This window comes from Amblyomma americanum, chromosome 3 (assembly GCF_052857255.1).
Source record: "Amblyomma americanum isolate KBUSLIRL-KWMA chromosome 3, ASM5285725v1, whole genome shotgun sequence".
In the NCBI taxonomy this organism is placed as follows: domain Eukaryota; kingdom Metazoa; phylum Arthropoda; class Arachnida; order Ixodida; family Ixodidae; genus Amblyomma; species Amblyomma americanum.
In genome coordinates, this window is record NC_135499.1 from 217682951 (window position 1) to 217707031 (window position 24081).

The 24081-nt window shown below is 46.6% G+C and overlaps 2 protein-coding genes across 6 annotated transcripts in view; one reads left to right on the top strand and one right to left on the bottom strand.

The window, feature by feature from the left end:
* Positions 1-24081, top strand: part of LOC144126078 (receptor expression-enhancing protein 5-like) — a 123417-nt gene that overhangs the window by 58112 nt on the left and 41224 nt on the right. The window lies entirely within an intron of this gene.
* LOC144126073 (arylsulfatase B-like) overlaps positions 1-24081 on the bottom strand; it is a 66428-nt gene that overhangs the window by 26503 nt on the left and 15844 nt on the right. For 3 of the 5 annotated variants that reach the window (XM_077659985.1, XM_077659987.1, XM_077659986.1), the window contains exon 2: positions 4607-4791. In XM_077659985.1, the coding sequence (XP_077516111.1) occupies positions 4607-4690 (84 nt within the window). In that variant the 5' untranslated portion in view covers positions 4691-4791. Of the gene's footprint in view, positions 1-4606; positions 4792-20285; positions 20408-24081 lie in introns of those variants that run through there. The other 2 variants (XM_077659988.1, XM_077659989.1) reach the window with 2 other exon arrangements.

Genomic DNA, 24081 nt, shown 5'->3' on the forward strand with positions numbered 1-24081 from the left:
CACTTGATGGGCCCGCTTGCACGAAGCAAATGGTCTAGCTCCCAGTGGTGTTATTCGCAGTGTAAACGCTACGTTGCTTTTGAGGAATGGACAGGGGCAAAACTGGCTCACAGGGTCAGGTGAGAGTTGCTGTCCACATACAAATTGAGGCAGTTATGCGTCTTTCCTTATCTCGAAACCAACGGAGGGTTTAGACTTCGTTTGTTTCGAGGAAGCGAAAGGCACATGAATGGCTCACTGGTTCAGTGGACAATCGTGCTTTGAGGTACGTGGCGGTGGTGTCCACCTAACGCGTAACTCGTTACACGGCTGCCGTTGTACCCCCAAAATTGCTTCTACTAAATGGCTTCAACAAAGTTTTTCAGGTTTAGCTGTGAAAAACTACAACTCAAACTACTTCCTAATATAAGCGACTGGTTATCAGGAAATGAAAGGTGCGGTAACTGTCTCACTTCTCGGTAGAGACAGGTGCCGTAGTGGAGGGCCCCGGAATAATTTCAGCCACCTGGGGACCTTTAACGGGCACTGACATCGCAAAGCACACGGGAGCCTTTAGCATTTCGCCTTCATCTAAACGCGGCCGCTGCCTTCCAAATATCAAAGGCGTAGATGCGCTCTTTTTCATACTGATAATTGGTGATGCGGTCGTTGTAAGTTGTGTTTATCGAACCCTCTCCAGTGAGCATGAGTTCATGTTAGGACAACAAAGTTATGTACGTGACGTCATACAATCTAAATGCAAAGTTAATCGATTAAAAAATCTCGCAACTTAAAATTTTGCCCTAAACCAAGAGTCAACCTGACTCTTGCGATACAAAGCATGAAACGCCGACTGCTTTACTACACTACTTCACTAATTCAAGAAATAATTTTATGAGAACGTCCCAAACAATATTCTGGAGCTACCTCACCCCAAAACGCATACTGACAATTCATCCTCATCCTCGAAAGAACCTTGAGTTCACCAATTTATTTAATAATTATTGTTCGTCAGTTTTGCAAACGATGATGGTACAGTTCCTCGCTTGAGCCATTGCAGAACGAAACCCATTGAACCACTAACTTTGATCGAGAGCGGGGTGCTTAATTTGTAACTAAACCTGGTCACAAAAAAGAGACCAGGACCAGTTAATAATCGAAGTTCTTTAAGAAAGAATGTTTGTCGAATGGATGCCTAAATATTTATGCAAAATATTTATTAAATCAATCACAACATACCAACTCCCAAAGGAATAGAAAAAACTAATTCTTAGTTGATCATACTGAGCAGGGTAACGCTCTGAGCGATGGCAAAACGGCTAGGAGAATGGCCATTTTCTTCACACAACAATTATCCCAATACAATAGTGAAGAAGCAATACTAATGTTACTAACTATATACCCGTCTCCATTACTGTCTCAGTGTTTAAAACACTTGAATGAATTATTCTTAAGCACATTACTTTTTTTTCTCAAAGATGAACGTACATTACCACTATTTCAGCACGGGTTTCGCCAAGACTTCTTAACGGTACCATAATTAATAAAATCCGTACACAACTTATCCCAAAACATACGCAGAAACACCCCACAGACCTAATACAACCTGATTTTTTGAAGGAATTTGATCGTGTTACCCACATTAAACTAATTAATAAGCTATAAACGACACCATGTCATGAATATATATAATTACCTGAATTAGGAGCTGCTTAGCAGACCGAACGCAGTTTGTAGAAATTACCCATCAAGCTTCCCACATAGTTCATGTTGTATCTGGTATTCCCCAGCGTTGCGTCTTGATCCCTGTCCGCTTCCTGATTTTAATCACTGATTTATCGGCTAATCTTAACGTTAACATACGGCTCTTTGCTAACGACTGCATCATTTATCGGAAAATCAACACCTTTGATGACCACGAAATCCTTGAACACGCGCTATAAACTATAACAAAAATGCTCGCCGAGTGGCAGATGACACTCAGCACTATACTAATATAGCTAGCTTGTATGACTAATAACAAGGAGGAAGCATAAATCGGGCCTTCCATACACTATTAATGACATACTGCTCATTGCAGTCACTGAACATAAATATCTCGTCCTTCTAATAACCCATGATCTCACATGGAACGCACACACAGATGAGCATACTGAACAATTCTGGACAAAAAGATTTTTTAAAGGGAAGGAGTTTATGAACGCAATTTTTTCATATATTGTGAGATTGCACTATAACAACAAATATATCTGCAGATCTCCCGTCGGCAGGCTTGCATTTTTTTTTCTATTACCATTTTTTGCTATCGTCAAAAACGTTCCCTATTGGTTTTCTGTGGCAGTTTTTAACTGCTCGTTGCGAGCGATGGAAAAACTTTAAAAGAAAGATTTTGCTACGCATCAGAAGAATGGAATAATTGCTTTCAATATTTGCAAAACAGTACCGTAAGATATCCCAATATTAAAAAAATTGTCCAAGAGTGTTAGACATGGTTGCTTCAAAAGCTCTAAACGACTCCTTTTTATTAAACGACGCCTGCGACTAGCCCTGCCTCAAACTAAACTTTGCTTGCAACACCTTGGTTACATCTGCTCTCGAGTACGCTAATGTCATGTGATTCCTTTACACTTGAGTCGAGTCCTGATTTATCAAACCCGGATATTTCGTATTATTGGCTATATCGAACCCACAGTTATCCCCTCGAAAATCCTGCATAAAAGTAAAGGAAAATCGCGCAGTATATCGAACTGCGCACCACGTTCCTGGAGGTGGCGGTTCTCCTAACGGCGATCTTCGATCACCTTTCGCTTGCGGGGAAGGTCAGCTGCCCGCCCTTAGGCACTTGCTGTCAACGCTGCGAAACCGTGTGACGAGGTAGACGTGGGGTACGCTTCTGCACGCGTTTCCAAAAATGATTATTACGTTTACACTGATTTTCCACATTGCTGTAGTGCGCCGAAGCCAACCCAACTAACTAAAGCTTGGTGGCGGCTCCCGCCTGGCGTGCTTCGCTCGCTGCGCTGGTAAAGGCCTTGCCGAAACCAGCTGCATCTTAACTTTAATTATTTGTTTATTACTGGTAACAGGATTCGGCGCCCTGTGATAGGTAGTGGCTAGTTCCAAAGAACCTTTCGCTGCGGCTTCGATGCGAAACAGGTATGCCCGACACCAATGCCCAGCGAGTGGTGCGCCACCAGAAAGCTAGCGGGCGGCACGTCGCTGCAAGAAACGCGTCATTAGTGTGGGTCCATTCTGTTCTTGCTTCTAGGGGACATAAGGTTATCTATGACAATTTTTTATATATCGAATCATCGATATATCGAAATATCTCGCTGTCCCCTTCGAGTTCGATATATCCGGGTTCGACTATAACCAAATTATAACCACACTCTAAGCAGTTCAAAGAGAAGCAGTCAGTTTTATATCTATCAAATACGAAGAAACTGATTCATCAGCCGAAATAATAGCTTAATCGCATGTATTAACCAACTCGTCGCCACTTAAGGCTAGATACTGGTAAACATATTTACTTCTCTAAAGGAAGATCATCGCGTCACGTACAAATATTTGCATACGCTTAATGAGGAGGATTTTTACACTGACTCCTTTAAATACTCATTTTTACTCTTAGCAACCAGAGAATGGAAGAGTTTAGATCCTTCAATTCCTTACAGTTCATTACTGACGGTGTTTATTGCTGCATTCGAGAGCATATTACACAATCACCAAACATCCCCGAGTGTTTCCATGCTGATAATTTTGCACCTCTACTTCTGCACTGTTATTCATGTTTCAACTCTGTATTTCAACTTTGCGGCTTTACACAGCCTATCAGTTTTGTTTTCATCTCTCCTGTGGTGTACCTTACAGTATTCAGTTTTGATGTATAATGTTTCTACGAAACTTCACGTTCCTTACACTTTTGTTCTCTTCAACATGCAATCGACCATAGTATTATTTTATGTCCTATTTGTTTTGTTAGAGCTTTGTGGCGGTTCATTAGTTACTTCCAGTATGCCTCCCCCTACCCTTGCCACGTGCTTTTTTTTATTTTGACACGTTGAACAAGTGAATTACTTCATATATTCCTTTTTCTATCGTTTTCTTATTGACCCTATAACGCCCTTCGGCAATAAACCCAAATGGGATTAGCAGAATGTATAAATAAATAAATTACCGTGTTTTTTTTTATATGGGCCGATAATTTTCCTAGAAGTGCAGTCCAAAATTTGATAGGTTGGTAGAGGAACTCAACTCAGAATCCACACGAAACAAATCCTGTATTTAAGTTCGACATAAGATTGTTACTCTGACAAAGACACAAGCGAGAACAACAACTTCCCGCAGTACCCCTGATTGCAACACCGTTTCATTGTTAGGCAGTGCTAATTTCTTTATCTTGTCGGACGAACAAAGAATGTTCGTCTGACGAATGTCTCCCCTATTAATAAATTTTAACCCTATTTTTTTCTCAACTCGCGTGCTTAGCTATAGCTATACTGCATTCAAATAATGCGCCATTTGCTTGAGTTCATCATGAAACAGAAAAACAAGCAAGCCATGGATAAAAATGCAATCGGAGCAAAGGGAACAAAAAGGCGCGGGAAAAGGACGCCGCCTTCATTACCAGCATGGCACGCAGCCCGGGCAGGCTCTTCGGCTGGGAGCCGTTGCTTACCAACATGGCGCTCGTTCTGAGACAGCGAGACATGGGACAGGTGCAACAGGCGGCCCCCGTGCGCGCCCCGTTACGAGAGAAAACCGCTGTGGCGCTGCCACTCTACGCCGGAGCCGTCCTCGGTGAAGCCAGTCCTGCGTTGAAAAAAGTAGACTGTTTAGCATGGCTATAAGCCCGCAATATCGCGCAGTAGCCCTGGAGCTCACTGTTGTTTACGCCGTTTATCAGGGCGGACTTCTTTAGAGAATCGGAAAGGCCCCGCCTCACATCATCATCAGCCTGACTACGCCCACTGCAGGGTTTCAAAGGCCTCCATACCTAATGCGACCTACGGTTCGCGCGCCGCCGAGACGGATGCGTACGTAACGAGCATGTGTTCGTGTCGAACGTAGCATATACAAAAAAGATGCAGTATACTGCGCTAATGAGACACGACAGGAGAACAGGAACAAAAAAGGCCTTTTTTCTGCAATGAACCAACTAGCCCGCAAGATCGTTCTACTTCGTGGCAGATACAGATGCGTCAGAACAGGCGTGCAGTGTCAGGAAGGAGGAGGTGAGGTGATTACTTTGGGATACTTTGGGGAGCGGATTTTGGACGCGCATTTAATGGCTGAACGCGCTCCTTGCTAAGCTTGCGTTAGCAACGCTCTGATTGGCTTTGCCGCCTGTGACGTCATGTATGACGTGAGCTTCTGATTGGCTCCCACATACCGCAGCTGTGATTCTTCGCCTCCTCTCACCCGTGGGCGCGCGCAAAGGTGCAAGAGGCTTCATGGACGTATATACGCATGCCCGAAATCCGTAAAGTGCATGCGGCTAGTAGTGCTACTGCTCTGGAAAAGAACGAATGTACGCAGAGTTATCACTGCCGCCTAACGCACGATGTGTTCAGACCACGGCGCACTCGAAACAACTCCAGGTGTTCGCAGAAGATCGGGGCACTGCAACTATGGCGTCTCTCGTTGGGCTGTTTCAGCACAGCGGAAACGCATTAGCGCATTCCCCCCATAAAGTTTCCTAATATAGCTGCAGGGAGCGCTGCCGGCGATGCACTTCATCTACCATGGTCAGGCGCAGGAATGCCGGGAAGACGAGGTTTATTACTTGGCTTGGCTATTGTAAAAAAAATAAAACGTGCATTAAGCCGTAAAAATACGATACTTCTCGAGGCAAACCTCGAAGAAATTCTGTGAATGTTTCCACACCAGCCTAACACCGAACTTTCAGCTGCTTAAAATGCAATGAAGGAGTGAAAAACGCAGTATTGAAATAATTTAACCTGCGAACAGAACGGAGCATTGCGGCGCAACTATCAATTTCTAGGCGCAATCCACGTCTTTGGCCTGACACTATAGCCAAGCCAAACACGAAACCTCGTCTTACCGGCATTCCCGCGGAGGATGGAGTTATCATTGAAGGGCAACTGCACAACTTTTTCAGAATTTCGCGATATTAAAGGATTAAAATCTATACAGGCTGTAGGTAAAGCATATCAAGTGTTATTGCACTGGCATTTAAAATAATGACGTAATCGACGATTGAGTTTTGTGCTTATCCTCAGAACCCCGGGTTAGTGCGGGGAAGGGCAGTGTGACGTCACTGAATATGTGATTTCAAATTACCGCTGTCGTCTGCCACACCCTCGCGTGCCTAGTTGGTTGCTGCCAAACAACGCTCGGCGGGCTTTTCCTTAATTCGGTGGCCTTGGATTTTTTTCGCCTTCAGTGCAGGCGTTTATGCGTTTTCAATGTACCGATACCTTCGATGACGTCATCATGCTCCGCCCCCCCACCCCCACTTGGCGTTGTGTGCTGCTAAGAAGCTTGAAGGCCATCGCGATTTTAATCGGCGATTACGTCACCGTTTAAAATGCCAGGCCAAAAGGACATCGCATGCTTTACGTGCAAGTTTCACGCATTCGACCCTTTTAAGCTCGTCGATTCCTAAAACCTATGGAGTCCTAAAACCTATGGGATTCCTAAAACCCAAAGAAACTCGCTCAGACGGTGGCGCCAGCTTTTCCTTTGGGTAATATTTAGAAACTATGATTCACCCAGCTGATGCATTTCCACTACGCTAAAGCTCTACAAAGCCGGGTGCTGTCTTGGAATGTGAATATACATTGTAGGGCCAAATTTTAGAATGCTCCTTGCCTTATTGAGGATGCCTTAGGAGCGGCGTGCCTTCCTTCAGTCAGTTTCTAAATACGCCTTACTAAGGAGCCCGTAGTAAGGGTTCCTTTGGAGCATGCTTTTCTTGAGGTAGGCGCAGTGCTACCTACATAGTTTCCTCACCGTGCTCCTGGTCCTGAACATAAGCTTCACTGCACAACCACTCGCTCACGCTTGCGCCGTAGGGTGACTCCGGCGTTTACGACAGCGCCGAGTTCAAAATGGCGGCTTAGCCCATGCTAAACTCAGTACAGGCTGTCTGCATGTTTGACGGCGGCAGAAGATTTGTTTTTGGGGTGCCTGAGTTCGTATAGCGATGTCCACGCGTACTTGTCTCCGACAGCAACGTACGAACCACGCACATTGAATGCTGCCACCGCACTGTAAACGATTTGACGTTGCCAAACAAACTGTGAATTTTCCTGCCAAGTCACCTACAGCCTTGAAAAAAAAAACTGCGTAAAATGCAAAATCAGCTCACACGCGGGCGCTTATGCCTCAAACGAAATAGCAAAATTTTATATGCGTGCTAGTCTTTTTTTTCGAATCCAGAGAAACTTCTATCAGGAACATATTCTCGACACCATGTGCGTGTAAGCGGCTCTTCGTCGCTCTGAGAGCCTCCTTATCCAAGGAGTGGATAAGGATTATTCTAAAATTAGATGGCTCCCTTCAATACTTTCTTGAGTTAAGGAAGCATGGAGGGCTCCTCACTTGTACTGGGAAAACCGCACAAGCTGAGGAGTGTTCTAAATTTCGGCCAATTTATCGCAGCCGGACTGCCGTGGAGCAAGTCACTGACGTTGCCAATGTGCTATCCCGAGGGGTCAAGTGGGGGCTCGCATTTGCATGCCTTGACAACTCGCCAGCGATCCGACTTCCCGGTTTATATATACCACACGTAAACGTGCATTTCAGCAACATATCAAGTCGAAAAAAAATTTAGGTGGTCATGACTGGCGGGAACCATGCAGCCTCGCTTCGTATACATGCGGCGCAGCGCTGTTGGGGCCCGCCCCGCTGACTTAGCGCTCATTCTTTCGTTGAAATGTGTCTCCCGAGCAACAATGCATGGCCGCTAACTAACTCATTCGTTCGTCGCCTGAAGTCTCTGAGGCTGACTAATGTCTGACTAGCTAAGACTGACTAAAGTTACGTGTTTGATCGATTAAGTGTTGTTTTGAAACCGCTAGTGCATTTTTATCACACGAGGAAGACGGATAAGACAACCCGAATGTTGGAAGTCAAAGGAAACCTGCAACTGGCGGCGCAACAGGCGGCCAGCCGAGTTTCGATATTCTTTGGGGTGTCTCGCGGCTATGCGCTTCGCGCGCCCGCGTGGTTTCGTTTTTGACGCCCCTCAATTTACAAGGGCGGAGCAGCGGAGGGCCTTTAAGTGCCTCTCTAAGTGCTCCTCGGACGAAGTTTGTGCAACGGAACGCACCTGCGACAATGAAAATGAGCTGTGGATGGCTAATGTTCCAAGCGCCTCCACGTTAGCAAACTCACCGCTCGGCGTGCTCATTTCGTCAACGTACGAAACGCTAGACTGCATAACCAGCCTAACGAGGACTATTATTACAGAATTAAAATATTCCTGCACGTACCAGTCTCTACACATCAGTCGTGACGGTGGCTCGGTGGTAACAGCTACGCTGCCGACTCCTCGGCGCTCGGACTTTCTTGCCAGACCTGCTGCCTCTGCCCTCAAAAGCATCGCACGCTCTCTGGGGTTGAGGTCGCTGAAGTGCAGGCCACAGTTCTTTGCGAGAACTTCGTTGTCGTAACCGGGAACGGGACCCATCGTAACGTTTGGGCAAACGTAAACGAAGCGCCGATGGCTGATAGAGGCCTTCAACATTCTGCCGGCAGTATGTTCTCACTTCGGCCGCTGCTGGTGGCAGCAGAGCGCAGCCCAGTGCAATCACAGAGTCCCCGTTCCCGCCACTTTACGTCACTTTTCTCCTATTTCGTCATCAGAGAGTTCCAAGTTTGATTCGGAGCGGCGGGAAAATGTATTTTAAATTCGAATTCAAATATCTTAGCAATAAACGCGCTTTTCGCTGCTGGACAAGCAGCAACAAAGCCACGAAATCTCGAACTACCAGATTTTGAAAAAAAGAACGATTGCATTGACCTCAGTGTCATTTTAATCTTTTCTGTGGTCATTTCTTCTTTTCCTCTTCTATCCTCCTTTTCTCCGCCATTTGTTGTATCTTGTTTTTCTTCTCCACCTTTTAATTTGTCTATCTCCTTCTATTTCACCTTCTTCACCCTTAAGGCGGAGCTTAAGTGTCCACTCCAATTTTTTTTTGCATCTTCTTGGTTGTTGAAGGGTTAAATGACCGCTACTATTCCAAGCATTCGGCGCGCCCACGTTTGTGAGGAACAAAGGCCTCTGGCGAGAAACGAATCGTAGAAAAGCAGGCAACGGAGAGGGCATAGCATCACAGCTGCAGTCGGATCCTCGTGTCCTCAGTGAGACCATACTTTGCCCCTAGTTTGCAGTCTGCGCGGGGGCAGCTGCACTGTGGGGCGCTTTACGAGTTCCACGCGCTCGGCTTAGAGGACGTAAAATAAATATAAAAAATAGGCTCCACAGGAAATAGCAGTCTACAGACAGGGTGACAAACCCCTAGAGGGCAGTGGGAACAGCTGCCAACAACTGCTTGTAATACTGGGAAGGGTTGGGATCCGAAGTTCCTGCACGGTTTCCCCCCAATAAAAAAAAAGTGTCTATAAAAAATGTATACTGGAAAAACGCTACGGCGCCCGTGTGCTGTGCGATGTCAGTGCACGTTAAAGATCCCCAGGTGGTCGAAATTATTCCGGAGTCCTCCACTACGGCACCTCCTTCTTTATTTCCTCTTTCACTCCCTCCTTTATCCCTTCCCTTACGGAGCGGTTCAGGTGACCAACGATATATCGAGACAGATACTGCGCCATTTCCTTTCCCCCCAAAAAACCAAAACCAATTCATCATGTGTTTTCTGATGCTATAATTCTAACTGGTTTAGACTTTTTCTAAATATCCAATGATTAAAAATTTCGTTCAGTACCTAGTACAATAACTAAATGAAATTTTTTTTCGAGTTAAATTGGGAATAGGGTCTCTTGCATAGACAGTCTCCTTCAAAAGCGTCCAGCCACAAAAGCCCATTATACACAGTGGCGCGGGCCAGGACCTTTTACTTTAATTTTCTCTTCGTTTTCACAACGTAGCATATTTGTCGCATTTCGCAGAGCATACGACAACCTTCCTCAGAGCTCGGCAGAGGTGACGCGTAGGTCTGATCCCGTTCCAGGGATTCAAGCACCAGGAGTGCCGTAAGGGTCGTGCCACATGGCTCGAGCGCGAACCCTTTGTGCAGGAAACCTATACTAAATGTTACATGTGACTAAATGGACTTCAGGAAACGAACGAATGAGTTAGTGAGCGGCCATGCATTGGTGCTGGGGAGACACATTTCAACCTAAGAATGAGCGCTAAGTCAGCGGGGCGGGCACCATCAGCGCTGCTCCCCATGTATACGAAGCGAGGCTGCATGGTTCCCGCCAGTCATGACCACCGAATTTTTTTTCGAGTTGATATGTTGCCGAAATGCACGTTTACGTGCGGTATAGTCTACTGGGAAGTCGGATCGCAGGCGAGTTGTCAAGGCATGCAAATGCGAGCCCCCACTTGGCCCCTCGGGATAGCACATAGGCAACGTGAGTGAGTTGCTCCACGGCAGTCCGGCTGCGATAAATTGGCCGAATTTTAGAACGCTCCTCAGCTTGTGCGGTTTTTCAATTTCAAATGAGGAGCCCTCCGTGCTTCCCTAACTCAAGACAGTATTGAAGGGAGCTATCTAATTTTAGAAGAATCCTTATCCGCTCCTTGGATAAGGAGGCTTTCAGAGCGACGAAGAGCCGCTTACACGCAGCCCAATTTATCGCAGCCGGACTGCCGTGGAGCAAGTCACTGACGTTGCCTATGTGCTATCCCGAGGGGCCAAGTGGGGGCTCGCATTTGCATGCCTTGACAACTCGCCAGCGATCTGACTTCCCAGTAGACTATACCGCACGTAAACGTACATTTCGGCAACATATCAACTCGAAAAAAAATTTCGGTGGTCACGACTGTCGGGAACCATGCAGTCGTTGTGGCGTGTACACTCCTTCTCTTGCCCCTTGTCTTTTGTGACTTTTTTTTTTTCGCTCCGTATACATGCGGCGCAGCGCTGTTGGGGCCCGCCCCGCTGACTTAGCGCTCATTCTTTCGTTGAAATGTGTCTCCCCAGCACCAATGCATGGCCGCTCACTAACTCATTCGTTCGTTTCCTGAAGTCCATTTAGTCACATGTAACATTTAGTATAGGTTTCCTGCACAAAGGGTTCGCGCTCGAGCCATGTGGCACGACCCTTACGGCACTCCTGGTGCTTCAATCCCTGGAACGGGATCAGACCTCCGCGTCACCTCTGCTGTGCTCTGAGGAAGGTTGTCGTATGCTCTGCGAGATGCAACAAATATGCTACGTTGTGAAAACGAAAAGAAAATTAAAGTAAAAGGTCCTGGCCCGCACCACTTTGTATAATGGGCTTTTGTGGCTGGACACTTTTGATGGAGACTATCTATGCAAGAGACCATATTCCCAATTTAACTCGAAAAATAATTTCAGTTAGTTATCGTATTAGGTACTAAATGGAATTTTTAATCATTGGATATTTAGAAAAAGTCTAAACCAGTTAGTATTATAGCGTCAGAAAACACATTATGAAGCCAGTATACATTTTTTATACAGTTTTTTTTTATTTTGGGGAAACCGTGCAGGAACTTCGCATCCCAACCCTTCCCAGTATTACAAGCAGTTTTTGGCAGCTGTTCCCACTGCCCTCTAGGAGTTTGTCACCCTGTCTGTAGACTGCTATTTCCTGTGGAGCCTATTTTTTTATATTTACCTTACGTCCTCTAGGCCGAGCGCGTGGAACTCGTAAAGCGCCCCACAGTGCAGCTGCCCCCGCGCAGACTGCAAACTAGGGGCAAAGTTTGGTCTCACTGAGGACACGAGGATCCGACTGCAGCTGTGATGCTATGCCCCCTCCGTTGCCTGCTTTTCTACGATTCGTTTCTCGCCACAGGCTTCTGTTCCTCACAAACGTGGGCGCGCCGAATGCTTGGAATAGTAGCGCTCATTTAACCCTTCAACAACCAAGAAGATATAAAAAAATTGGAGGAGACACTTAAGCTCCGCCTTAAGGGTGAAGAAGGTGAAATAGAAGGAGATGGACAAATTAAAAGGTGGAGAAGAAAAACAAGATACAACAAATGACGGAGAAAAGGAGGATAGAAAAGGACAAGAAGAAATCAACACAAAAAAGTTTAAAGGGACACTGAGGACAACGTAACCATTTTTTTTTTCCAAAATCGGATAGTTCGAGATTTCGTGGCTTTTTTGCGGCTTGTCCGGCAGCGAAAGGCGCGTTTATTGCTAAGATATTTGAATTCGAATTTAAAATACATTTTCCCGCCGCACCGAATCAAACTTGGAACTCTGTGATGACGAACGGGAGAAAAGTGACGTAAAGTGGCGGGAACGGGGACTCTGTGATTGCACTGTGCTGCGCTCTGCTGCCACCAGCAGCAGCCGGAGTGAGAACATACTGCCGGCAGAATGTTGAAGGCCTCTATCGGCCGTCGGCGCTTCGTTTACGTTTGCCCAAACGTTACGATGGGTCCCGTTCCCGGTTACGACAACGAAGTTCTCGCAAAGAACTGTGGCCTGCACTTCAGCGACCTCAACCCCAGAGAGCGTGCGATGCTTTTGAGGGCAGAGGCAGCAGGTCTGGCAAGAAAGTCCGAGCGCCGAGGAGTCGGCAGCGTAGCTGTCACCGCCGACCCACCGTCACGACTGATGTGTAGAGGCTGGTACGTGTAGGCATATTTTAATTCTGTAATAATAGTCCTCGTTGGGCTGGTTATGCAGCCTAGCGTTTTCGTACGTTGACGAAATGAACACACCGAGCGGTGAGTTTGCTAACGTGGAGGCGCGTGGAACATTAGCTATCCACAGCTCATTTTCATTGTCGCAGGTGCGTTCCGTTGTACAAACTTCGTGCGAGGAGCACTTCGACAGGCACTTGGAGGTCCTCCGCTGCTCCGCCCTTGTAAACTGAGGTGCGTCAAAAACGAAACCACGTGGGCGCGCGAAGCGCATAGCCGCGAGACACCCCAAAGAATATCGAAACTCAGCTGGCCGCCTGTTGCGCCGCCAGTTACAGGTTTCCTTTCACTTCCAACATTCAGGTTGTCTTTTCCGTCTTCCTCGTGTGATAAAAGTGCACTAGCGGTTTCAAAACAAAACTTAATCGATCAAACGCGCAACCTTAGCCAGCAGTCTTAGCCAGTCAGACGTTCGTCAGCCTCAGAGATTCGTTGTTACGGCTATTTAGTCATCGGGCATGTGCTTGCGAAATTGGCCTGTGGCGGCGATACCTGTATTTTAGTTTTCTCCCTTTCCTACCTTGCAAGAGCTTTGTTTTCAGTAAAAGTGGTCTTTATGTGGTTAGGAGCTGGTATTCAATCGGTACAAGGCAACTTAAGTTTCCCCTCAGCGTCCCTTTAACCAAGCCGCACGACGTGCCGCTTGGCGCAACGGTAGATTGTCTGACTCGCATCCCGAGGGTCGGGTTTCCGATGCGCCGGTGCTATGGCTGATGCTAGCAGTCGGAGTCTCTTGTAACAGCCACCTTTTCGACCAGTCAGGATTTTGCTGTCACGCCGACAACAACGCCGACTGTTCCACGACACGGGGCCTTTACACTTTCGCGTAATGCTCTCAAAGCACTGAGATATGTCTCGCTGTCGCTGTTTTTGAAAACGTATAGGTTTCGCGGTAAGGAGAGAACCGCTACATGGACCCCTTTCTGTGGAAATTTATTTCAGTGCGCGCTTAAGCGAGCCGTTTAGGAATGTTGGGGCACATGTGCATGACCCGCACTAACAACAACCCGCACGCAGAGCAGCTGTTGCTTTTTCGCTATCCACCGTTCGTTTTTACTTGCAGGGCACGAGGCTACGAATAGCTGGCAGGCCGTGATCGGGGGAACGCTGAGACGTTCGCTGCGTACACGTAGTTTTATAGCTGCAGTACATTCACCATCTGTCCAGCTCTGAAGCAGAGTGGGCTGCAATAAACCTATCATTCTTTAACGATGCCAGTGCATGCTTCAACAATGAGTACGGGAAGCGAATCCCTGTGCCTGCTACAACGCATTGGTGGCGTCGAATATGAACCGACCGATCAGATTTAGCAGATGAAAGAAGAATTTCCAGCAGTTTAAATATTCATAAAGGGTGTTTAAATTTGCCAAATTGTACTCGTATACCGTTTCTATCAGTCCATCTGGCCTAGTTTAGTAGGAGGTTGTGGGGACCTGCCCTGCAGTCCCATGTGTTTTCTTTCCCGTGAGGCACCGTGTAGCAGCAACTAGCCTCGAGAAGGAACACATTCCCTTGTCAGTTACCTTAACTAACAAGAGAGGGCGCCAGCGTCGCAGCGCGGGAGAGGGCATGAGACGTTTCGGCGGAGATCATCGGCGCGAGCGGACGTGTCGCTCGCGGCTCCGCTCTTCGCCAGCGGGGTGAGGAAGCGACGGGGGTACTCGCTCCCGTATCTGGTCCCGTCCGGCCTCCGGAGTATCCCTTGCCCTAGAGTGGGCGAATATTTGCTCGCAACCTTGCTGGTGAGTCGGACGACCTCGAATCATTAGCATATCTTGTTGCTAGCTGGCGTTATTGTTGCTGTAGCAATAAATGCCTGTTTGTGTCAGCGAATGTGTCGTTCCTTTGTTCCCTCAGAGCAAGGCCCGCCGTGGTCGGCGAGCGCTCGGTAGCGAACGCGACCACGGGGTGGGGTCTGGCGGTTTTGAACTGTGTCAGCCGCGATTAAGTGGAGAGAAACTATTTATCTCCCCAGCAAAACCCCGCAAGGTACGAGCTGAAAAAAGTGGTAGGGTTTTAATGCAGCTAAACTGAGTAGACGTGCGAAAGCGTGTGTTTAGCCTGTCTGGATCATGGTTTTGCTTTCATGGGTGGTCGGAACGTCCAGCGACGATATTAGACTCAGGTTTAGATGTGATCGAGGTTAAGCTTATCTGTTCGCGCCGCACATGGAAGATGATGAAGACAGATGTGCAATGCACAGCGCGAGTGTGTTGCAGTTTAACACGAGGTGTTATGGCTGCGGCGATGGCTACAAAGATGACATGACAATTGGCAGTAAAAACCAATGCGTATTGTGGCAGTCGTATCATTTTAAAATCTTTATTTCTTAAGTTACAGCACACCCAACGTGAATTTATGTTGTTGAGACATCAGCGTAAAATTCAGTATAGGTGTCATATTTTCTGTGTAGTGCAAAGAATTCTTGTACTATGTGCTCATGTGGCATTTCGTTTTTCTGTAAGCGTGAAATCACATACTGAAGGGAGGCTGTACCATGGTAGCAAATATTCATATCCTTGTGCAATATTAGATAGGGTATCTAGTACTGCTAACTCTTCGAATTAACCTTCAAAGCGCAGTATTAGTGGCCTGATAAAATGTGGCTTGTTGTTGAATAATCTTTTAGATGGGCACTTGGTGACAATGGAATGGCAGAGATGTTCAGGAAGAGAACGGGTTTTTAGGACGAATGCGCGTGTAAGTGCGACTCTTCTATCATCTAGTGCGCGCTCAATTGCTTCAATTGAAAGACTGTTTACCGGTGATGTTCGGTTCTCGTGTAGTGGCCAGCGAAGCTAATCTGTTCTCGCCACCGTGGGTTCAAATCCTAGTCGTTGCAATGTTTATTTTATTTATCATTTGACCAAGGTCACCCTCAAAGCCAAGCTTGACACCAACTCGGGGAGCCGGTTCGACCTCATGAAATAGGGCTTTCGCACTAAAAGAGGGAAGGGGTGAGGTGCGCAGTCCCAATATGTCACGAAAGAATGAGGCCCTCACGCAGCGAAACACTGCTTTGAGGGCCGCCGATTGTTGATGCCACAGTCCGAGGATCTTGCTCTCCATCAGGGGGCAAGGATCAACGAAGTTCAGAGAACAGCGCAGCGTATTTCTTTTAGAGCTGAAAACAGGGCATTTGCAAAGTAAATGTTCCGCTGTTTCCTCGCTACGATCTCACAATGTGCACGACACATTTTGCATAGTTGCGTAGTATGATTTGGAATACAATCACAATTGGAGTAGATGGGGGAGTGAAAGACAATGGACTCAGATTTGTATTGGAATCAAATCATAATCGGTATAGATTGGCGAATAAAAGAAGAATGATATCGCATTTCCTCCGTTTCAATTCAACTGATCGCACCTAATATTTTTTCCCCTTCAGCTCAGCAGACGTGAGCGTCACTGAATTCGCATATGCAGGACGCTTCACACACGGAAAGAAAACACCTGAATAATTTTTAACACTAACGCCCTTGTTGAAGCTGTTTCCTCGAGGAAAGAACCGCGCTCTATGCTGACTTGCATTGCAGAAAGTCTAACCTGCAGTGAAGGAACTTTTCAAGTTCCTAAAGGAAGGACTCAGGACTGAGTGCAAGGTTGTGAACTATCAGTGTGTGCCCTGTGTACCCTGCAAGTAATGCCCAACGGACCTGTGGAAAAGTAATCTCCCTTTGCTCTCTCTACTCTCCCTCCATTCCCCTTCCCACGTGTTGGGTAGCATACCGGGCGCTGCTATAGTTAACCTCCCTGCCATTCTGTTCGTCTTTCTCTCTCTAACCTGCAGACCTGCACGTAAATATATTTATTTATTAATACTGTAAACGCTCATTTGAGGGTCATTACAGGGAGGGAAAAATGAAAGACACAAGAATAAACTGTTGTGTTGCGTGGTTCACGCGAAGAAGTAGACAAGTTTCCAGAGGCGAAGCGACGTTTGTTGCCACATGTTCGTCGGTGTGTGGCTGGTCGAGATAAACCCGAGCGCAGGTTGCAGCGCACGCCTTTTATTCGTTTTGCGCGCCTGCGCATTAACGACTCCGGCGATAGGCCGGACAGCACAATCACACACTTCCAGTGCATAATACAGGATAACAAAAATGTAAGATAATTCTCGCCACTGTTCCGCGACCCGGTATATAAAATTAATTCGTGACATTCAAACACGTGCACATCCACAGCGATCTCATTTCTAGACATATTCATTAATGACATTCGCAAATGCTGTTACACTTGAAGACTGAGTGGCATGAGCGGGCAGTTTGTTTCACATTCCTATAGCATGGGGGAAAATGAGCAACGTAATACGTTAGTTCGGGTCATGAATGGTCGGGCTGATGATTTGTGATGATTCAGGCAGGAACTCAGTCTATCTGGAGGTTGCAAATATATATGCTTATTAATCTTAATGCCGCCAATAATGATTTACTGCAATGTTTTTAACCTCTGATTTTTGCGTCTCGTTTGCAGTTGAAATGGAGGCAAAACAGCGCTGACAGACGGGACGGAAGAAGGCGAGACAGACACATGCGCTGAACTAACAACCGAATGGTTTATTGCGAAAGAGGGGGCAATATAAAGCATAGAAGGGAAGAGGAAATGCGGTGCAAAACATGATATGGCATACATTCGGGATATCATCACTGATTAAGAAAAGCGATCTCCTGTGGGAATAGAGCCACCGATGGTTGGCTTACACATGAGTTGCCTAATGCATGAATGTGAAAGGCCTCCGATATCAGGCACGAGGCATGATCGTTATATTTGGCGATGATAGTTGTTTGGTTCAAAAACGCCTCACATTCTTCGCAATCTGCGAAATGAATGACCATATTATTTCGGCGTGACTTGTTTTCAATGTCTTTCGAGTGTTCGCGTAGCCGATCATTGACGCACCGTCCGGTCTCTCCGATGTAGAAACGGCCGCATGACAGTGGGACCTTGTACACTACACCACAGCAACAGTTGACAAATTTGTTTCTGTGTTTCTTCTGACAAGACTTCTTTCCACTCTCCTGATTCACTCTCTTGCACAGGCCTCCCAACTTGTTCCTGGCAGAGAAAAGGAGCTTTACGTCAGCTTTGTTCACAATCTTTTTCAGGTTATGCGAAACTTGGTGAACATACGGAATACATGTTATGTGCTTAGTGCACCTTGAGATTGAAGATCCTTTCCTCATCAGAAAGCCGGAGACCGTGTCAGAATTTCTTCAAAACGAGTGTCCTGCCCACGTTGGCGCGTTTTCGGTGGATGTCAATGACTTGTACTACTCCCTGCCGCAAAGCGCGGTGATCGCAGAAATCAGCAAGTGCATCGGCCGTCACGGAGGCACCAAGTTCCAGAACTCAAGTGGTATAAACGTTAGCATGTTTCTAGAAATGCTCCGCTTTTATTTACAGTCCACGTTTGCTAGAGTTGATGATAGTTTTTTCATCCAAAAACAAGGTGTTTGTATTGAATCCAGCCTCGCTCCCGTTCTCAGCGATCTGTTCTTAGCATCGTGCGATAGACAACTTCAAGCCAAGCTGGACGGCACCGTTGTTAAGGTTATGCGTTATGTAGATGACTTTTTAGTATTTTATCGCAAAAGTAACGCCCAACAAACTGTTGCTCAGATTTTTGACGTGTTCAGTACTGAACTTAACAACCTACAATTGACCACAGAGCTACCTACTAACAACGAACTAAGGTTTTTGGATCTGGAACTTGTGCTATCGTGTGACCATGTGTGTTGGATATACTCCCCGCGCTCCCAGAAAAGCCTGCTCCCCTTCCGGTCGGCCCACTCTAAGATAGTCAAGCGCGGGATAGCGAAAACATGCATGAAAGCCGCTCTGTTTAGATCATGTTCACATAAGACCCAAGCCAGCTTTGACGCGCAGGTTACTAGGCTTACCGGTGCGGGATACCCGACGAAGATCTTATCTAGCATAGCAGAGTCGATATTAAAAGAATGCAGAATTCAGAAGGAAACGCGCAAACTGGACACTAAGCACATAACATGTATTCCGTATGTTCACCAAGTTTCGCATAACCTGAAAAAGATTGTGAACAAAGCCGGCGTAAAGCTCCTTTTCTCTGCCAGGAACAAGTTGGGAGGCCTGTGCAAGAGAGTGAATCAGGAGAGTGGAAAGAAGTCTTGTCAGAAGAAACACAGAAACAAATTTGTCAACTGTTGCTGTGGTGTAGTGTACAAGGTCCTACTGTCATGCGGCCGTTTCTACATCGGAGAGACCGGACGGTGCGTCAACGATCGGCTACGCGAACACGCGAAAGACATTGAAAACAAGTCACGCCGAAATAATATGGTCATTCATTTCGCAGATTGCGAAGAACGTGAGGCGTTTTTGAACCAAACAACTATCATCGCCAAATATAACGATCATACCTCGTGCCTGATATCGGAGGCCTTTCACATTCATGCATTAGGCAACTCATGTGTAAGCCAACCATCGGTGGCTCTATTCCCACAGGAGATCGCTTTTCTTAATCAGTGATGATATCCCGAATGTATGCCATATCATGTTTTGCACCGCATTTCCTCTTCCCTTCTATGCTTTATATTGCCCCCTCTTTCGCAATAAACCATTTGGTTGTTAGTTCAGCGCATGTGTCTGTCTCGCCTTCTTCCGTCCCGTCCGTCAGCGCTGTTTTGCCTCCATTTCAACATGAACCAACCAGCCCGACTCAGCACTCTCCTTGAATTCGTTTGCATTAACTGCAGACCGCATGAGTTCAGCATATAAGTTACTGAAACTGTTCGTTTATGTTTTGAACAAATGAATCGTGTAAAATTCTCTCTTTTCTTTTCGTGTGACATTTCCTGTAGTTACTAAGAGTAAATTAATGTCCGAGTGAATGCGAGGAAGGACACATGCTTGCAGTATATACCAGTGAGGGAAATATTGGTTTGGTTTGGTATATGGGGGTTTAACGTCCCAAAGCGAGTCAGGCTATGAGGGACGTCGTAGTGAAGGGCTCCGGAAATTTCGACCACCTGGGGTTCTTTAACGTGCACTGACATCGCACAGTACAGGAGCCTCTACAATTCGGCCCCCATCGAAATTAGACCGTCACGTGAAAGCATCCCTTTTGATGTACGCGCTACCTCGGGCGGGAAACCTTTTGCGTCTTTAAATAGACACATGCATATATAGGTATGTATGTGTAGACTATTACCGGTGGTGTAACTAAAGGCCACGGCGTATTCGCTGAAAGCCGAAGCACGGGAACCAAGAAATCCGCCCAGGCTCAGTTGACCCAGCATATAGAATAAAGCACAAGAAATTGAGAGTAAAGTAAAGTAAAGCTACCACACACTGGGGAAATGGGAAGCATTAGCGTTGGGCACAGTGAGGTGCGGCCAGCAATTTTTTTGTGGCAGTTATCGTTATTGTTGATAAATTAACGGGTACACTAGCTGGCATTCCGCAGCATCAGCTACTCGTATTTCCTTTGCATACGCACCGCTTCTCTACGGGGCCAGGCGGAGGACGCGCTCCGTGCAGATCGGGCTGCAGCAACGTTTGCCACCAGCAGCTCGCCGAAGTGGGCACAGCCTGCAGCTGTGCAGTGCTGCGCCGTTTCCGCTGCCTTCGTGCCTTTTGAACGCGCAGGTGCTTGTACGCGGTACGTGGGCCTTTGAGATTATCCTATGGCCTGGGCGAATGCGCGCAGGAATTTGTCGTTCCGCATTCGCGGATTCGCTGCTTAAGCGGCGTTGTCCTCGTGATGACAGAAGAAAACGAAGGTTTAGGCAACGCTGATTATCTCGCTTGCCGTTGCTGGTGTCACTTAACTACATATGACAGTAATTTAATGGCCGCTCCAGGTACCGAATTTCTTCTTTCAATGCGAGCAATTGCGCGCACTCTGTTTGCAAAAGTCGCACCTGTTTGTAACATGAGCGTTTTTTTTTTTTCAAAAATGATTGACACAGATTATTGTTGGATGAGATCTGCTGTAATAAGAAACACACGCAGGGCCGGTTTCCCACTCGCGTTTCTCCATCGATCAAATAAAAGCGTTACAACTAATCCAGAGAGTTTTTCTTTTTTTTTTAAGCGAAATTTATTGCCCCAGGGCATCAATGATGAGTGAAGGTGTGATGAATAATCTAAATGAATGGAAAAAAGGTTAGCTGATTTGATGAAGTCCTGTAGAGAACGATGGTACGGTCCCTGCGTCCAGGCAATGTATGAAGCAGGGTTGCTTGGTGAAAGACCTACTACCATCAGGTGCCGGATCCTTGGAGGCTTGAGAGCTGGGCAGTCCCACGGTAAGTGATGAATGTCGGCCTCAATGTCCTCGTGTTTACATATCGGACACCCTGGCCGAGGAAACAATTCTCAGTACTGAGGCCACTTCCGAGTGATGACTGGTGTGAGGGCAACCCCGACCCGGATCCTCCTAAGCGCAACCTCCTCTGCACGGGTAAGACCGCGGGGGAGGGTTACCGCACACGGAGGGATGAGAGCACGTGTGCGGCGCCGGAGGAGTTCCTTTCTCGATGAAAGGAGGGTAAAATTGTCCAAATGAAGGAGTCGAGGCGGTGATGAGTTTGGATTCGCAAGGCGGGTCGCTAAATCTGCCTGCCTTTGATAGGGCAGCAGATCCCGTGGGACCCACTCAATACGTACTGGCTGCGGGATGCTTGCCGCGAGCCGGTGGATGTCCTGACATATCGTGGGACAGCGGCTAACACGTCGTAGCAACCGGACAACTTGGAGGGCGTCAGTGCGGATGACAACGCGGGCCGCAGTGAGCATAGTTAAGTCGGAGAATCGGTGCGCCTATATCTGTTGCAGATAAAGCGCACACTTTTTCGCTGGGCAGCCTCAATCGTAGTTATGTTATCTTGCGTGCACGGGAACCAGGCGACGTTTGCGTATTATGGTATTCGGCGAATGATAGTAGTATACGCCCAAGGCTTGGCTTCTTTCGTAGAATACCGCAGGGCTCGTTTCAGAAACTTGAGCTTACGCATCGCTTTGTTTGTTACGTGATCTACGTGAGCTGTCCATCCCAGGCTGGCTGATATAATGACGCCTAAGTATTTATGCCCGGTGACTGTCTTAAGTGCAGTGCCGCTATAGACGTAAGGGAAGCTAAGTTTGAATTTCTTTTTCTTTATAGTCATTGAAACTGTTTTGTCTAAGTTAATAACCATTTGTCACTTCGAACACCATTCCGCTATCTTGCCAAAATCCATGTGTAAGCTTATTTGTTCTTCTTGGCTTTTTATTTCTCTATATAGTACACAATCATCTGCGAACAACCTCTGTTTCGCTTCTACCTGGTCAGCAATGTCGTTTATGAAGAGAAGGAAGAGAATTGGGGCTAAATCAGAGCCCTGTGGTGCACCGGAAAGGACAGGGACAGTATCTTAAGTTTGGTCGCCGAGTTACCCGAACCGGCGACGGTCGGTTAAATAATTGGCGGTCCGTTGGAGTACTGACCCGCCAGTTTCTGTAGCAGTTTGGCGTGGCAGACCGGGTCGAAGGCCTTTGAGAAGCCTAAGAAGATTACATCTGTTTGCATTTGGTCGTTAATTGGTTTTGCGAAGTCGTGTAGAGTCTCGACAAGTTGTGTAACAGTAGACAGACCACGCCTGAAGCCATATTCTTGGGGATGGATAATGTTATTTGATTCAACGAACTCTGTAATTGATTTTAGGATAATGTGTTCTAAAACTTTACAGGAAGTGCACGTAAGAGAAATAGGCCTGTAATTTGACTGGCAAGTCTTATCACCTGATTTATGAACTGGTATTATTATTGCAACTTTCCATTCCGCTGGGAGGCAGCGCTCGCATATGGACTTATTGAACTCAAGGCATAGGTGCTTACTCATGGGTTCGGCATAACGTTTCAAGAAGACACTTGTAATTTCGTCCGGACCGCTGCACTTCTTATCATCTAGGTTTGACAACAGTGATAGTACTCCTTTTTCAGTTGCGACTGGGGTATCCAGTACACAATATTGCTCTCTGGTTTCTTGCCTAAAAGAATGCGTAATACCATTGTCTGGTGTAAATACGGATTGTAAAAATGCGTTAAACGCAACCCGCCTGCTTTTTTTCTTCTTAAGGTGGCAAAGGGTTTGGAGGGTTTTCTTTTTGTCAGTAATATAGCGCCATAATTTGTGGGGTGATTCTTTGATAAAGTTGCTAGCAGTTGATTTACAGAAGTGCCGCTTTGCTTCTTTTGTCTTTTCCTTCTGTTCTTTGTTCACTGAATTAACCTTTTGGCAGTAGTCTGAGACCGGACTTGATTTGTTGGATTTTCTCAACCTTTAATTCAACGTTTTAAGTGAATTACTTCACGAGTTATCCATGGATTGTGCTTTGTTGTGGTCTTTTTTATTAGTGGGACAAACTGCCTCGTACAGTGCATCACATGATTTTTAAACTGCAGCCATATTTCATAGATGTCTGCAGAGCTTTCAGTGCATAGGTTGTGGAAGTCGAGGTATTCGTGTGGAAGGTATGTCATGATAGCTGCATCATCAGCTTTGTTAAAAGCATACACACGCTTTGTAGAACCACTTTGGCGAAATCATGCTGGATACGATAGTGTGCACACAACAATATTATGATCAGATAAGCCATCAAAAATATTCACGCTAACCGTTTCCATCAGAAAATGATCGCTTAAGAAAATGAGATCCAGAATAGAGCTTGAAGTACCCTGCCCCCGAGTAGCCTTGGAAACAGCCTGTGTTAGATTCAGGGTGAAAAAAACAGCTTACCAGAAGATTGTTTATTGCCATGGATGGGTTTAACAAGTTCCAATTTACGTCTGGAAGGTTGAAGTTACCTGCCATTATTACAGCGCTTCCCAGTATGCACCTCTGCATATACTCAAGAAGCGGCTCAAGATAGGAAGCCTCTGCGTTTGGGGGTCTGCACACAGCGCCAACGCAGGCAGAGCTCTGACTAAGCTGAGTACTACACCAGACTGCTTCTACGCCTGGGACGTCTGGCATTAGTGAATAGCGCCAGAATAGCCTCAGAAGCACAGCCACTCCCCCGCCTCTAGTTATTCTGTCTTTACGAACCATGGTGTAGCCAGGAGTAGCAATTTCAGGGCTCTTGATATCTGCGTGCAGCCACGTTTCCGTGATGCAAACAATATCAGGGTTTAGAGCAATCAAGACTGCCTCTAGCTGTTTACGAGGCTACGCGCCTTAACATTGATAACAGTTAGGGGTGTCGGCGGCTTCGAGTTACTCGGGCTGGAGCGTCGTCTTGGTTTTCGTTTTT